At 48.0% G+C, this 16,888-nt stretch overlaps 1 protein-coding gene across 2 annotated transcripts in view; it reads right to left on the reverse strand.

The window, feature by feature from the left end:
• Window positions 1–5,547: 5,547 nt before the first annotated feature.
• Window positions 5,548–16,888, reverse strand: part of TBL2 (transducin beta like 2) — a 12,394-nt gene continuing 1,053 nt past the window's right edge. Inside the window, exons 1-7 of one of the 2 annotated variants that reach the window (XM_082857370.1) lie at window positions 13,067–13,284; window positions 11,462–11,592; window positions 11,017–11,201; window positions 10,378–10,529; window positions 9,922–10,048; window positions 9,410–9,562; window positions 5,548–9,176 (exon numbers count right to left, since the gene is read on the reverse strand). In XM_082857370.1, coding sequence (XP_082713496.1) covers window positions 8,714–9,176; window positions 9,410–9,562; window positions 9,922–10,048; window positions 10,378–10,529; window positions 11,017–11,201; window positions 11,462–11,592; window positions 13,067–13,196 — 1,341 coding nt within the window. In that variant the 5' untranslated portion in view covers window positions 13,197–13,284 and the 3' untranslated portion in view covers window positions 5,548–8,713. Of the gene's footprint in view, window positions 9,177–9,409; window positions 9,563–9,921; window positions 10,049–10,377; window positions 10,530–11,016; window positions 11,202–11,461; window positions 11,593–13,066; window positions 13,285–16,888 lie in introns of those variants that run through there. The other variant, XM_082857371.1, reaches the window with a different exon arrangement.

Consider the following 16,888-nt stretch of genomic DNA (forward strand, 5'->3'; position numbering starts at 1 on the left):
ATGTATTTTATTTTCATTTTATTTATCTTGATATATAACATGCACATGCTAGAAAATTAAAAGGGTACAAAATGTTAGTAATTGTTGAAGCTGGGTAATGGAAACGTGGGGGTTCATTATACTATTCTATTTTTGTATACGCTGAAATTTTCCATGATAAAAAGTTTTTTTAAAGGGGTACAGTGAAGGGACTTCCCTGGTGGCGCGGTGGTTAAGACTCTGTGCTCTCAATCACGGGGGCCTGGGTTCGATCCCTGGTCAGGGAACTAGATCCCACATGCATGCCTCAACTAAGAGTTCAAATACCACAACTAAGGAGCCCGCCTGCCGCAACTAAGACCCAGTGCAACCAAATAAATAATTTTTTTAAAAAAGGTATACAGTGAAGTTCAAAATTAAAAAAAAAAAAGCAAGTCTGTCTCTCTTTCCCTCCCTGGTCCCACAGTCACCCTGTTCCCCAATGCTTAACCTTCTAGAGATGAGACAGTCTATACCAATGGCCTCAACCTGGCTGCACGTGGGAAGCTTCAAAAGATATTAATGCTTGGGTACTTCTACCCCGTCCCCCCCGCTCCTAGAGGTTCTGATTTACAGGACTGCAGCCAGGCCATTGGGATTTGTTCTTAAGCTTTCCAGATCACCCTAATGTACAGCCAATGTCGAGACCCACTCGTCTTGTTTACAAACATATGTGCAAAAGTACATATTCACACAACTGGTTGCAGCACACCCTGTGCATTATTCTGTACTTTGATATTTTATGTAACACATCATTGTATTTTTTCTCTGTTGCTGCTGTGACAAATCACAACAAACTTATTGGCTTAAACAGCACAAGTGTGTTATTTTGTAGATTAGAAGTCTGATAGGGGTCTCAGTGGGCCAAGCTCAAGGTTCATTCCTTCCTAGAGGCTCTAGCAGAAAATCTGTTTCCTTTCCTTTTCCAGCTTCTAGGAGCTGCCCACTTTCCTTGGTTCATGGCTCCTTCCTCCATCTTCAAGGACAACAACATCAGGCTGAGTCCTCCTCCTGCTGCCATCTCTCTGACTTTCTCTTCTGCCAGCCTCTTCCACCTTTAAGGACATTGTGTCCTTGTGATTACATTGGGCCCACTCAGATAATACAGGATAATCTCTCTATTTTAAAGCCAGCTGATTAGTGACCTTAACTCCATCTGCTACCTTAATTCCCCTTTGGCATGTGCAGTGGACTGACTGAATGTGACACCACAAAATTCATATTTTGAAATCTTAACCCCCAGTGTGATGGTATTAAGAGGGGCCTTTGGGACTTCCCTGGTAGTCCAGTGGTTAAGACTCCGCACTTCCACCGCAGGGGGTGAGGGTTCCATCCCTGGTCAGGGAACTAAGATCCCGCATGTTGTGCGGCACGGCCAAAAAAATTTTTTTTAATTAAGAGGGGCCTTTGGGAGGAAATTCAGTCATGAGGGTCGAGCCCTCATGAATGATTGGTATTCATGCCCTTATAACCGGGACCCCAGAGAGCTCTCTTGCCCTTTTACTGCCACGTGAGGACACAACGAAAAGATGGTCATTTATGAACCAGCAAGCAGGCTCTCACCAGACACCAAATCTGCCAGTAACTTGATCTTGGACTTCCCATCCTCCAGAACTGTGAGAAATAAATTTCTGTTGTTTAAGCCATCCAGTTTATGGTACTTTGTTACAGCAGCCCAAACTAAGACAGCACGTATCCTAACGAATTCACAGGTCCCAGGTATTGGGATGTGGACATTTTTGTGGCGGGGGTGGGGGTGGGGATCATTGTTCTGCTGCCACATCACAGAAATTTGTCCAAACAAGAGGAAAGTACATTTAGTGTATTTTTAAAAAGATGATCTTATGTGTAGCCCAGTTTGGGAACCAATACTGAGGCCCTGATCAGAAAGAATCTGCAAGGCAGACTAAGGAGCTCTGACCCGGTTTTACTATTTAAATATTCTCCTTAAATAAAAAACAAGAAAACAAAAATATTATTTATTTGAGACCTGTAACCTAGTCATGTACATCCAGGCCTTCCTTCTCCCCACAGCCACAGGGAGGAAACATCTTGTATACTCCAAATATAGCCCGTGGAAGATGTTTAGCAACTATCCCTGGAAGGAAGGAAGGAAGGAAGGAAGGAAGGAAGGAAGGAAGGAAGGAAGGAAGGGAAGGAGGGAGGGAGGGAGGGAGGGAAGGAGGGAGGGAGGAAGGAAGGAAGGAAGGGAGGAAGGAAGGGAGGAAAGAAGGGAGGAAAGAAGGAAGGAAAGAAGGAAGGGAGGGAGGGAGGAAGGAAAAAAAGGAGAGGGGCGGGAGCTCTCCTTACCCATCCTCCTGACACTGGGTCTGGTTTCCCATCTGCCTCTCTGAGTAAGCCTGTTTTTTCTTCCTCTCCAGCCTCTCTTGCTACTTCCAGACCCCTCTACACACGGGTTCTGTGATATTCAGTAATACCCTGGCTGTCCTCATTTTGTCATTTCTGAGTACCAGGCACTGTACTGGGCACAGGGCTGTGCCTCGCTGATGGCAGGTAACCACATTCTGGCCTATGTTCTGGGTACAGGCATGGCTGGGAGGCTGCATAAGAGTGCGTTGAGAACACAAGTGCTGGAGCCAAGTTCATATCCTAACTCTGTCACTTAGGGAAGTCCCTTAACCTCTTCGTTTCTCAGTTTCACCATCTCTAAGATAGGAATAGCAATATCTACCCAGTAGGATGTGGTGAAGCTTAAATAGCCTAATGTGTACAGAGCACTTACAACCTTGCCTACCACATACTCAGTATTTGCTGTTGTTACTATTATTGTATTTCCTGATACCAGATCAAGCGCCTTTTGGATGGAAGGAATGCCATCTATCCATCTTTGCTTCCCAGTGGCAAGCACTGAGAATTGGGTGCAGAAACTATGCAAAAGAGGGCTTTTGAATCAAAGGGTATAGGAATTCTCTGGCGGCCCAGTGGTTAGGACTGTGATGCAGGATCAAGGTGTACATGGTTTCCATGTTGGTACCCTGGGTGCAGCTGGTCTCTGGGATGCTTGGAAGAATTTGAAGGTGAGAATGGAGAGTCAGTAATCAGACCACAGATACCGGTAAAGAAAACGCACAAGATTGCTTTCACGTATCCAGAACTTTTGGAAAAACTCTGATACATACCTGGTTGAACCCCCAGGAACTCACAATAAAATACTGTATTACATTTCTGACGTGTTGAGGAGAGCTTAGCATAGTGAACTTGGAATTGCAGGGAAAAGATGGAGTGTGGTCAACACAGTGTTAATAGTGTTAGATGTGGGCAAAGAGTACTCCTCTGGAGGGACCTGCCCTGGCCCTCCTCCTGCCATGCCCCTCCCCACGAGGCACAGTTGCAGGACCAGGGAAATGTGACCACCCAGAGCTTTTGTCACCATCTCATCCACTAGACCCTGGACTCCCTGTCCAAACAGACACAAGCCTGCTTCAAGGGCTTGTACCAGCCTCTCACCAGCTCCATTCTCCCAAAGGTGGGGCTGCCATGGTGCACACCCTAAGGCCCGAGCGGTTGGTGGCCAAGGGGCGGGTGGTGTCTTGCAGGGATATGATGGCATGTGAGGTGCGGGCTGGGGTATCTCTTGCAATGTGGGAGAGAATCAGGTGGGAAAAGGGGGACGGCCTTGATCATGGGATGGTTGGCTTTGACAACACTTTGTGGCACAGACCTGAGTCTGAGAATTCTAAATTTGAACTTGGCCTTCCAGGAAGTTATATGAAGGTAGGAGGACAGAACATATTTGAGCTTGGCTTAATTTATAAGAAATATTAAGACATGGCATGGCATGTGGGCCTCCATTTGTATTCTTGCCTATGGCTTTGCAAATGAAAGGAATTTATTTTTTTAATTATTTTTTTGGCCGGGCCGCACAGCTTGTGGGATCTTAGTTCCCCGACAAGGGACTGAACCCATGCCCTCGGCAGTGAAAGGGCAGAGTCGTAACCACTGGACCGCCAAGGAATTCCCTAAAGGAATGTATTTTAGTACTCGATAGACCTAAACTTGAATATCTGGGCAAGCCATTTATTGGTGATGTGCCTTGGGCAATTTACTTGGACTCTCTAATAATACAGATGTCAAGGCTCTCTCAGTTGCAAGTAAGAGTATCCCAACTCAAACGGACCATCATAAACAGGAATCTATTGGCTCTTATAACTGACAGTCCAGTGGTGGCAACCTCAGGTGTGTCTGGATCCAGCTGTCTAAACAAGCAGCATCCTCAGCACAGCATCTCTCTACATCTTTGGCTGCTTTCCTGTGTTGGCTTCATTCTTGGACAGGACTACACGTAGTTTCTTTACATCCAACTTACTAAGCAATCCCAGCAGAAAATTAAACATATTTTCACTTTTCTAGAGTTCTGGCAAAGTCCAGGAATATGCTGATTGGTTATATGCCCACCATGGAGGGTCTGGGTCTATCCCCTATAAATTGTACAGATTAAGATTTGGGGAAGTGGGACTTCACCAAATAAAAACTAAGATGTGGTTGGTTACTGGGTTTTGCTGAGGCAAAAACAATAGTGAGTTGGTAGGGATTGAAGGCTTCGCACTCGACGTTAGCCACTATTAATGTGACCAAGAAAATGAAAATGGACTCAAACTGGGTATGTATACTGAATAGAAAGCAAGTGGAAACCACATTCATTTTCCAATTGCCCTGAACCCTGGGATCAGAGTTGGAAGCTTGAAGAAATGAAGACTTGGACATACAGTCACAATCTCAAGAAGACATTCCCAGGTTTGTGTGTATGAATCATGCTTTCGGTTGCTGTGGCTGATTCTGCAGTGCCAACCTGTTCTATCAGTGGGCGTCAGCCTCAAGAGCTGTGTGCTCAAAACAAGCCAGGATCACCTGGAAGATGCATATTTCTGGAATTTTGTAGAGCAGAACATGAATCCCAAATTATTGTTTCTAGATATGTGGCCAATTTGGGGCAATGCTGGGTCTCTGATATAACCTATAATCATTTTTTTAAAATATTTATTTGGTTGTACCAGGTCTTAGTTGCGGCAGGCGGGCTCCTTAGCTGTGGCATACGAACTCTTAGTTGCGGCATGCATGCGGGATCTAGCTCCCTGACCAGGGATCGAACCCAGGCCCCCTGCATTGGGAGCACAGAGTCTTAACGACTGGGCCACCAGGGAAGTCCCAACCTATCATCATTGATAACTCATCACCAGAGTATGTGCTTCCTACTTACCTCCTATAATCTCTAATTGCAGAACATCTTTTTTGTTTCTGGCTGCACAGTGCAGCTTGCGGGATCTTAGTTCCCCGACCAGGGATCGAACCCGTGCCCCTTGCAGTGGAAGCATGGAGTCCTAAGCACTGAACAGCCAGGGAATCCCCCAGAACATCTTTTAAATAAGAGTATTCTCATTACCTTAATTGAAATTGATGAAGACTATCAATAGGCCTTTAGATGTGCACTTTTGTGGTTTAAATATTTTTTTCTATTTTTGATGACTGATAAAAATAATCTATAAAGCACCATTTTAAAATATTTCCCCAAATTTTTATTCTGAAAAATTTCAAACCTACACACATTGAAATAGTAATATTTAAGTATTAACACTGCCTTCACACACAAGGATTTTTTACCAAAAAACCACGGTGGCCTCTAGGCTACATGAGTATCTAGGTAACTTCTCCATGCTTACAAGAGAAGCAGCCTCATCTTTAGTGAGAGGAGCTTTCTGTCCTCAGGAAGTCTCTGTATTGACTTTTTTGTAGTGCTTTCATTCATCTTATTATAAGTTCATAGCCCTGCAAAGCATGAAGGACAGGATTTATTCCCATTTTACAGATGAGGAAACGAACTCAGAGAGGTCAAGTGATCTGTCTGTTCAAGGTCTCAAGTCAGTAAGTGCCCCAGCTGAAATTGGAACTGAAGACTTCTGACTTCCGTAACTCAACATTCTGTGGTCACTTCCTCTCCTGGATATACGAGAGTAAAGCCAGAGCCAAGCAGATATGCAAAGTGTTTTAGTCTCATTCTTCAAACAATCAGAAAGCAAGTATTCACCAGGACCCAGGTGCATAGTATTATCAATCAGAAGTCTATTCTTAGGAACATAAAACCACAACACACAGACGGTACTGAAATTTCTGTCAACTGCTCTGGTTTGAGTTCAACATTTATTGAGTGCTCACTCTATCCCAGGTACTGTGTGTGGGATACAGAGCAAATAAGACCGACAAGGAGTCTTGTCACATTCCAGTGGGTTAATGAACAATCCAGAAGCTGCCAATGAGACTGCTGGTCTGCATCCTGCCCACAGTAGCATTCTGTTTGGTCCCCACGGTGCCTAAGTTTTTCTGTTTATAGTGAATTGCCAACTTCTAGCTTCTCTGAAACAGGCAACTTCTGCTGGAATCCTGAATATTAAGTCGCAGCCACGCCTGCCCCTTACCCAGGACACATGCCCCCTAGAGATCACTTCAGTTCCATTTCCTACTGTCTTACACCCAGACGACTGTGGCCCAAATCACCCACTTATATTACCCACTTGACATCCATAATCATTTAAACTGAAAACCCCTGAAGCCAACAAATATCCAAACAAGATAATTTCAGATAGCATTAAGTAATGCAAAATAAAATAAAATAAGCTAATGTGATGGATGTGATATGATTGGTGTAAAGGGCTACTTCAGATTGGGTGGTCAGGGAGGGTTTCTCTGAAGTATAATCGAAACTGAGAACTGAATTATGACAAGCATGACAAGACTGCCAACAGAAGAAAACAAAATGCTTCTAAGCAAAGGGAAAAGCATAGGCACAAGTCCCCCTCGAGGCTGGAAATAACTTGGCTTGGTGGAGGGAAGTGGTAACAAGGTCACGGAGGAAGGAAGAAGCCAGATTACATAGGACCTTGTAGGCCATGGTGAGAGTTTTGGATTTTATTCCAACTGTGATGGGGTGTCTTTTCAGGGTTTTAACTTGGGAACAATGGGATCTGGTTTACATTTTTAAAAGATCACCCTGCTACGTAGAAAAGTGACTTAACGAGGCAAGAGAGGAAGTAGGGAGGCCAATGAGGAAGCTATGTTATAGCAGTCCAGTAGGTGACAGTGGCTAGAACCAGGATGGTAACAGAAAAGATGGAGAGAGGTAGCAGATTCAGGATATAAACTGGAATGTAACCAAAAGAATTTTCTGGTGGAGTGGACGGCAGTAGTGCAGTAGAGCGGAGAGAGTATGAAAAGGGAGTAACTAAGGATAACTCCAAGGCTGTGACTTGTTCAAATATCTCTATGAGTTGGGGGTGACTAGCAGAGGTCCCAGTTTTAGGGAGAGGGAGGAAGAATTTATTCTGGATGAGTAAATTTTCCCTAGGCTCAAGTCTTCCTAAGATCCCTCATTTCCATCTCACATCCAAGCAGTCCTCAAAGTCCCAAAATTTGAACTGCTAAATACCTAATCTATCAAATCTACCCTTCAACTTCAGCTCCATATTCATTGCCTCTGTCCTGATTCAATCCTCTCTCTCGCTTTGACTTTTACAACAGCCTTCTCCAGCTATGAATAAACTAACAAAAGCACTTCACGGGCATGTGAACCCCTCTCCCACCTGCCACCTCTGATGGCAGAAACCATGTCTTATTCATACTTATCTCCAGGGTCCAGTGCTGCGTGCTAGGCACAGAGTAGGCACTCAAATGTCTGGTGAACTGAAAAGAAGTTCTCCTCAAACAGGATATAACCTCCTGGAAGAGAAGAGTCCTATCTCGGGATTCTGTGATTCTCCCACACAACTTAAAGCAGAACCAGATATGAAATGTATGATCAAGTCCCAGAAACTTGGCCTTCCCAAGGGATATGTTTCTTTCTAATTGAGTTTCAAACTGCCCTGTTTTAACCCCGTAGTTAATAACTGATATGGAACAACAGGTAACATATGTTATGACTCTTTTCTACTCTTCTTCCAAATCTAGGGACTTCATACCCTCATACTCTCACAACATCTTTGTAATGAGGTCAAGAGATAATTATTCTCCATTTCACAAATAAGAAAACTGAGGCACAGAATGAATCCCTTAATCACTTTTTGATGAAGTTAGGTGCTTTGCTGGGTTAAGATCAGCCCTTCCCTGAGCCATACCACAGTTATGGAATTGGAAGATTTCCCAATCTCCCATCCCTGCAAGACTGCTGGTTAGTACTCAGGTGTTCCCTAGGTTCTGCCTCCACAGTTACAAGCTTCTTTGTTGTTTTTTTTCTCCTTAGTTCCCCGACCAGGGATCAAACCCAGGCCCCCTGCATTGGGAGCACAGAGTCTTAACCACTGGACCGTCAGGGAAGTCCCACAATTACACACTTCTTTGGATAGCAGGGTGTGTTGCCACAAGGTCAAAGACCATGTTCTCTCTTTCTCTTCTAATTACCACTCTCCTCAGTGCCTGGTGAAGACAGATTCCACCCCTTGGGCCCAGGAAAAAGAGAAGCACCTTGGTCGTTAGCCTGGGAGGTCAAGTAAGGCCAGGAGTCACACCAGCAAGAAGAGAGAGAGAGATCTAAGTAGGCAAGAATAGTTTCAATGGGAAAAAGGAGAGAGGAGTCACCATTAAGAAAATCAGCACACCCCTTTCAAAAGGCTTCCAGCTGGGGAGTACTTGGAAGAGCCGGACAGCGAAGGCAGAAGGCCAGATCCTGCCTGCTGTGCCCTCCCATGAGTCACTTCCTCAAGGCACCCAGGCTCTTCAGGGCCTCCTGGGCCTGCGTCAGCTGCTGCTGTAGCCTCTGGCGGGTGCTCTCATTGGAGGCCCGCTTGAGGAGGCCCTGCATTTCTTCCATCACTGCCCGGTAGCCAGGGGTGTTGTGGAAGAGCCGCACTGCGCGGTCCCCACAGGAGGCCAGAAGCCGGCCAGTGACGTCAAAGGACAAGTCACTGATACACTCCCCATGGACCTGCTCAAAGCACTCCTCCTTCTCACCCCGCCGGCTGTTATAGAGATGAATGCTGCTGCCACTGGCCAAAGCCAAAACCTGGGCGTCAGGCGAGAGTGCCAGGCGGCACGGCATGGTGCTTGCTTCTTCAAAACGGCCTGTCCTCAGCAAGTAGGGGTCCTGCTGCTTCTTGTATTCCACATCTGTGTCCCACAGTTTCCACGTACCATCCTTGGAGACAGAGGCCATCCTGCAGCAGGGAAAGTCACGGCTCTAGCCCCAACACACCCTGGAGGGGAGGGCACTGGGACAGTGCTAGGGACGCCATCTAGGAAGCCAACTCCACTGCTATGTCTACTTCCTGCTGCGGGCCAGGCACCCTCCCCCCCCAACTTCAGAGCTACTGCAGAGAATGGCAGAAGGATCCTGGACGCCAAGAGGGGCTGCAAGTCACGTGTAAGAAATCAGAGAGGAGTCACTCACCTCCGGGAGTCATTGGAGAAAGCAAAGAAGTGGACGGCTGCAGAGTGGCCCTTCAGTTCAAAGGCTCGCACAACCTCCTGGAAGTCCCCTTTTTTCCCAAAGCAGACTTCCCAAACTTTTACATCTGGGGTGAAGCCACATGAGGCCACAAACCTGCCATACAACCCAGGTTGCATTAAAACTTAATTTTAAGGGCATCTTTCTCTGCAAATCCGCCAAAACTTTTTCCTGAGAAAGTTAATTAATCTCGTGCCTAAAACGCTACCTTTGAAAACTGCTTTTATACATGACCTCAGTCCATCCTCACAGCCAGGCTGTAAGATACTTAGTACCCCCACCCCAACCTCTTAAAAACTATGGATGGAGAAATAGAGACTAAGGACTTGAATCTAGGTGTCCTGATTCCACACTGCCTGCCCCTTCTGCTCTCTGAAGCTGGCTCTCTGCTCTGTCCCCAGCCCCCCAGCCCCAACCTCTGCCCATGCCCGAGGCCAAAGTCCCTCCTTCCTCACCTGCTACAAGGGGATATAGCAGCAAATGTATTGTGCATCTGGTTGGTGTTGATGGTGGACAGCACCTGACCTTTCAGATTCCAGATGATGATAGTTGTGTCACTGGAAGCAGTCATGATGAACTTCCCTGAAGGGCGAGAGGAGTGCCATGGGCTGAGGTCCATGACCTGATCGACTGACTTATGAAGGCATCTGCTGCCCAGTGTAATGTATCCACGCTTCCCTCCCAAGCCAAGGGTCACCACAGATAAGGATTTGGCTGAAGACTGTGGCTATTACCTGCCTCCCCCAGGGGACTTGCTGTGGCTCCCAGGACTCCAGGGGAGCCCAGAGCCAGGGCCCTTTTTGTCACACTGGGGCTAAGCGTAACTCTCAGGCTGCATTCGCTCACTCAGTAAGTAAAACTGGGTCCATTCCCTCTTGCCTTGGGCAAGCTCCATCCTCTGAGTGCCTCACCTGTGTCAGCAATGCCAATGTTGACGATGGCTGCCTTGTGCTTTTTAGGAAAGTCCTCTGGGGTGGCCGTGAAAGTATAGCCCCCATCCTCTCGCTTGGTCATCTTGAAGACACGGAGGGTATCTCCGTTAGCCAGCCAGACGATGAATGCTCTAGAGACAGGGAGCAGACAAGTCTCTCACTCCTTTAGGCACGGAGACCTGTGTGTGCCAGGTCCTATGCTAGGCAGGCTCTGAGGAAAATCAAGATCTCCCTTCAGGACTTATAGTCCAGCCTCACAACTTAAACCCTTAATTCAAAATCTCTTAAAACTCCTTACAAGGTAAGCCTCTCATAGCTCTGGCTCCTTTAGCTTCTCTCTAGGGTTTAGAAAACCATTAGAGCTTCCAAGACTACTCTGGAAGTCAGGCTTTGGTACTTCCCAAGGAGGAAGAGATCTTCCTCTCTCTGCTTCCTTGCTATGTAGCTCCGTAGGCCTCCAAGGAGCCTCAGGCGGTGTTCAAGCTGTCTGGATGTTCCCTTTCTGCCACCTCAAGGGAGACCCTGGGTCCCCCCTCACTACCCTAAACAAGGTATGGGAAGGACATAAGCTTGGGTCAGTGCTTCTGCAGGCAAACCTGGGGATCCCTCCTGTCCCACCTGCAGTCAGGGCTGAAGCGCACCAGGATGGCATGGTCCAGCTCCACATTTGCTCTCATGCTGCGGTGCTCCCGCTGCAGGAAGTCCTTGGTGCTCCAGATGCGGACAGTACGGTCATCTGCACAGGTGGCCAGGTACTTGCCATTGCTGCTAAAGTCCATGCAAGATATGTTCCCACTGTGGCTCTAGGGGAAGGGTTGCAGCAAGTATGAACAGGAACCCCTTGGGCAAATGGGGAAACCCATGCAGCCATGATTCTGGAGCCCTGTTGCTTAGATTAACAGCAAGCTGCTGATGGGATGTGATGAGAAGGGATAGGATGGGGCATCCCCACTGATTTCGGTCAGAGGCAGAGGGGTCTGTAACATGCACAGAATACTACAAAGGAAAAGTCTACGGGGGTGTGAGTCTCTGTATACATGTCCTGTGCATGGGCACCATGTACCTTCAGTGTTGCAGCCAGGAGGCGGTGGGTGAAGTTGTGTTGCTGAGGCTTTTCCTTGTGAACCCGCTGATGTTGTTTCTGCTTCTTGGATCTCAAGGACTTGTCCGGTGGAAGTCCATTTGCTCTTTGGCCTATAAGGAAGGCCCATGTCATTCGTCCATTCACTCACTCAATAAGCACTTACTGACCACCTATGATTGGCACTGAATAGAGGCACAAGAGATGACCAGATATGGCCCCTGTCCTCAAGAAGAGAGGGATATGGGAAAAAAACAGAGGCTTTGTGGAATCAGACCTGGGTTTGCATTGCATCTCTACCACTGAGTGACCCTGAGGAGGCTGCTCGCTGTTAGTGTATATAACATAACCATAGAGCACCTCGTTGCACATCAGAAAAGGCGCCCTCTCAGGGCAGGCACAGCTCAGCAAGTACACAGAATGGCCAGTGGAATGCAGATTCTTGGCCAGACATCTCTAAGTGGGGGATAATGTGCACACCGGAATCTAGTGACCCTGATCTCAGGTAATTGCCCTGGGCCTTGGTTTTCTAAAGAGAAGTTGAGAATTGGGTGAGTAATATATACAAAATGACAAGCACAGTACCCAACACAAGCATTAAAGGGCTCAAAGGAATCCCAGAGAGAACCCAGAGGTGAGAGGTAGTTGACGTGAGTTGAGTACATCCCGTGTGCTGGAAATGGTGCCAGTCATTTTTGTATCAAATAGCTAACTTAATTGAAAATCAGGCCAGGAGCAAAGCGGGCATATGTTAGATCGCTACAGATGCTCCTCAATTCCTACAGGAAGAAAGCTCCGAGGCCACATACAAAGACAAATCTGCCTGCCCTCCGCTTGCCTCTCCAGCCTTGTCTAACAAGCCCTCCCCTCTCCCCTCCCACTACAGTCAAACCAAACGCTGTTCCAGGCCTCCTTGGCTTCACGCATGTTGCCATTGCCAGGAATATTCGCCCTCTCTTGGCCTCCTGGCAAACTCTTACACGTCTATCCTTCAAGACCCCACGTCAAGTGTTCCCTACTTGACACCCCCCCCCCCCGCCCACCGACAAAAGCAGGGCTGACCACTCCCACCTTTGGGTTTCCTGTGTCTAGTACTGACCTTCCTATGAAACGTACTACACTATATTTTTCCCTTACAGTTTCACCTGTTCTTTTTTACCCAACACTGGACTCCCTAAAGGAAAAGACCCCGAAGCCTACAGGAGGTGGCAGGTACTCAATAAATGCTGCATGTCGGGGAACCAGAGCGTTCACAAATGAATGTCCGTCCCCTCCTCCCCGTTTTCAGAAAATAACGAACAAGGAGCGCGCTGGAGAGTTTCCTAGCGTCCCCGCAGCAGCCCCGGGGAGAAGCTCAGGCTCCGAGGGCAGGCGGCTTAGCCTCGGCCACGGAGAGCTCGGTAGCGCGGGGCCTAGGTTCTAACAGGTCGTCCCAAAGTGAAACTGATGTCCCAAGAGGAGAAACTGAGGCCGGAGGGAGGGCGGGATCTCTGGCACCCCCGCAGGCCCAAACGGCCGGTCGGACCCCGGGGAGGCCGGGAGCGACAGGTCCGGTGGGTCGCCCCCACGCGCCCCCGCCCCACTAACCTGCCGACCGGCCGCACGTCTCCTGCTCCGCGCGCAGCCACCCCCGCGCTACCGCCGCCGTCGCTATCAGGGCCAGCAGCCCGAGCAACAGCGACAGCCCCATCAACTCCGGCATCTGCAGCAGCTCCATGTCGGCACAGTCGCTGCCACCTCAGCCTCTGGCCTCGCGAGGGCCTGCACGTCTCCGCAGGGCGGTGCACGCACGTGGGGCGGGGCCTGGCCGTTAGTGCCTCCCGAGGGGCGCGGCCTGGTCTTTGGCCCGTCTCGGGGGCGGGGCCTGTTGGTGGAGCGTCCCGAGGGGCGGGGCCTGACCGTCGGGCATCCGGAAGGACGCGGCCTGGCTATTTAAGTTCGTCTGGCCATTGAGGCTGTGTGGCCTCACAGGGTAGGGGACAGGTGATGCAGACTCTGCTCAGGCCTCCCCTTGAAGAATTTACTGCTAATCGTTATTAAAGGCGTTATTCCAGTCGTCATCACATTGGATCCTTTCAAGGAGCCATGGGACCTATTATTACTCCCATTCAACAGGTGGGAAAGTCTTCTTAGTATCAGGGGAAATTCAGATGGGCTTTTACTGTTAATGGAGAAGGGAAAGGGTATTTCTGGAATTAGGAGGTGGGACAGCCTCATCCTCCTGAGCAGGAGAATGCTGTGTGGAGGCAGGGCATGAGCAAAATAAAAAGTAGCAGGTAAGGGAGTTCCCTGGCATCCCAGTGGTTAGGACTCCACGCTTCCATTGCAGGGGGCACAGGTTCGATCCCTGGTCGGAGAACTAAGAGTCCGCAAGCCTCGCGGCATGGGCCAAAAAAAAAAAAAAATAGCAGGTAAGATTGGAAAGCTCTGGAGGGCCTTGAGTGCCAGCTCAATCCAGCAAACAGAGAGTAGATTCTGGTGGTTATTTCAGGGTGAGATAGTGCAAAATCGGGGTCTTGGAGATTCTTTGGATGGACTAGTGTGTGCCAAGACCAAAGACAGAAGGAAAACCAAGAGGTGGTTGCAAGGGTTCAAGAGGGAGGTGATAAGAGCCTGGACTCGGGGTGGCCTGGGGATAGAAAGGAAGCTGAAAAGGTGATTTTAAACAAGACACTTTTAATTTTGAAATAATTATAGATTCACAGGTAGTTGGGAAAAAAAATGAAGAGGAAGGTTCCATGTATCCTTTACCCAGGTTCCCCCAATGGTAACATCTTGCATAACTATAGTGCAATATCAAAACCAGGAAATTGGCATTAATACAATCTACAGAGTTTATTCACCAAAAAAAGAGATATTCTGAAAGACTAGTGATAGAATTTGGAACAGACTAGCTGGAGAGGGAATATTCCCAGAACAAGCATGCTCCGTGGGCCTCCCAGGCCCACACCCCAGAGCCAGTCGAAATGCCAGGGTCAGGGATGCCAGATTCAAACGTTTCCATGGCCACCAGGGAGCCCTTCCTGGCAGTGCAGGTCCTCTGGCCTTTAGAAGGATCCTATGAGGACAGAGGTTGCTGCAGAGACTAGATGACAGACGGACTCACGCACAACCTCGGGTGAGGAGACAGATCCAGTCAGAGAGCAAGTGAAGTGGCCTCACTTCCTTCCCTTTTGTCCTTGGTGAGGGGAGAAGGGGAGACTGGCATTGAGTCAGCTGTGGGCAGTGGGGTGGAGAGGGCTAGGAGGGGGTGTCCAGAGCATTCTGGGGCTTTTCCTCCTTAATTTGCTATTTAGAACCGAAGGCCCAGCCATGAACCACTTTCTCCTAGAGACAAAGGGGTACGTTTCAGAATTTCATTCACCAAGCATTTTGCAGGTGACATTTACTGATCCAGGAGCTTTGCATTTCATTTAATCTTCTCACGTTCCCACCCCACAGATTAGGGGACTGATGCTCTAGGAGATGCTCATTAAGTGATTTTCCAGAGGTGACACAGATAAAGAGTGAACCTGGGAACATGTGCAGGTCTGTGACTCCAGTCTATCGATGTGGGGGACAAGCAAGAGTAGGGCTACGGCTCAGCTGAGACTACCAGATTCTTTTACATTGTAAGTTCAGTTGATCTTTATAGTGGTCTTTAAGACAAGTGAGGCCATGAAATAACTTTAACCAAACCAAAAAAAACCACACAACTAGGCTCAGGTCAAGTAACTTACCCAAGGTCAACAAGGAAGCCAGGGATAGAACCAGAGTCAAACTGGGGTCTGCTACACTCCAAGATCCTTATCCTTCCCACCTTGCCACTGGGCTGTGGTAAGGGCCTTGCTCTTACCCTCAAGTTCCTACAGCCCAGCTGGAATCCAAGGCTAACACTCTGAAGGACGTCAGTAATGACAGAAGAGGGGAAAACAGGGCAGGTCAGGGAGGGAGATCTGCCGATGGATTTTGAGGGGCAGTGAGATTCAGCTGTACCTTCCGGGGTGGGCATTTAGACAGGGGAGACAGAGGGTAAAAGGGAATTCTAGGAGGGAAAGGAAAGCATGAGCAAAGGTGTGGCTGGAGGGATAGCAGGGCTCAGTCGCAAAGCACCTTGACCATCTGCTAGAAACCTGGCCTCATCGGAGGCAAGCAAGAGCCAGAGAAGCAATGGAAGCACAACTTCAATTTGCAATTGAAGATTCACCTTGCATTGATTGGAGCCTCTCTACCTCTGGCCTCTGTGTTAGGTAAAACGATGCATTTCCTCATTGTTTAAGTAGCAGTTCTCAAAGTGTGAGCCCTGAACCAGCATCACTAAAAATGCAAATTCTTAGACTTCATCCCATATCTGCCACGTCAGACATTCTGGAGGTGGAGGCCTGGCAATCTGTATTTTAACAAGCTTACTAAGTGATTCTGATGTACGCTAAAGTGTAAGAACCGATGCTTTAAACTAACTTGAGCCCCAGATGTAGGTTATTTGCAGCTCAAAGCCTCCATTACAGTGGTTCTTAACCTTGAACGCATATTGGAATCACCTTTAAAAATGCTTATGTCTAATTCCCACAGACAGGGATTCTGATTTAATTGGCCTAGACTAGACCTGCTCAAGAAGATTTTTAAAAGGCCCAACTTATTCAAATGTACTTTTAAGTTTGAGTTGTAGCTGTAAGGGATACGAGAGGCTAATGTAAGAGTCTACATAAAAGTGAAATTCTGGACTTCCCTGGTGGCATGGTGGTTAAGAATCCACCTGCCATTGTAGGGGACACAGGTTCGAGCCCTAGTCTGGGAAGATCCCACATGCCGCAGAGCAACTAAGCCCATGTGCTACAATTACTGAGCCCGCATGCCACAACTACTGAAGCCCGTGCACCTAGAGCCTGTGCTCCGCAACAAGAGAAGCCACCAGAATGAGAAGCCCGCACACCACAACGAAGAGTATCCCCCCACTCACCACAACTAGAGAAAGCCTGTGCGCAGCAATGAAGACCCAATGCAACCAAAAAAACAAACAAAAAAACAAAAACAAAAAACAGAAAAACAGAACCAAAAAAAGTGATATTCTGTCAGGTGGCCATGTGTATGGATGCTTATGAGGTCAACTTGAGACAAGAGGGAAGGGAGCAGGGCACAACCATTAAAAGGATGACATAGCCATTGAGGATACAACAAAAACTGCTTAGAACCAACTAGACCCAAGATGGCGGAAGATTTAACTTGCAGTAGACCTTGAGCCTCACTATATGCTCATTTTAACACGTTAGCATATACTAAATGACACACTCCCAGGCACCGTGACAGTTCCAAGGCCAAGCATAAAAGGCCAAACAGTGGGCAGTGGTCCAATTCCTGGAAATCTCTGCCCCTTTCCCAAAATAGTTGGAATAAACCGCCCACTCGTTAGTCTATAAAGTTACCCAGCCC

Source organism: Leucopleurus acutus (genome assembly GCF_964270905.1).
Source record: "Leucopleurus acutus genome assembly, chromosome: 16".
Lineage (NCBI taxonomy): Eukaryota > Metazoa > Chordata > Mammalia > Artiodactyla > Delphinidae > Leucopleurus > Leucopleurus acutus.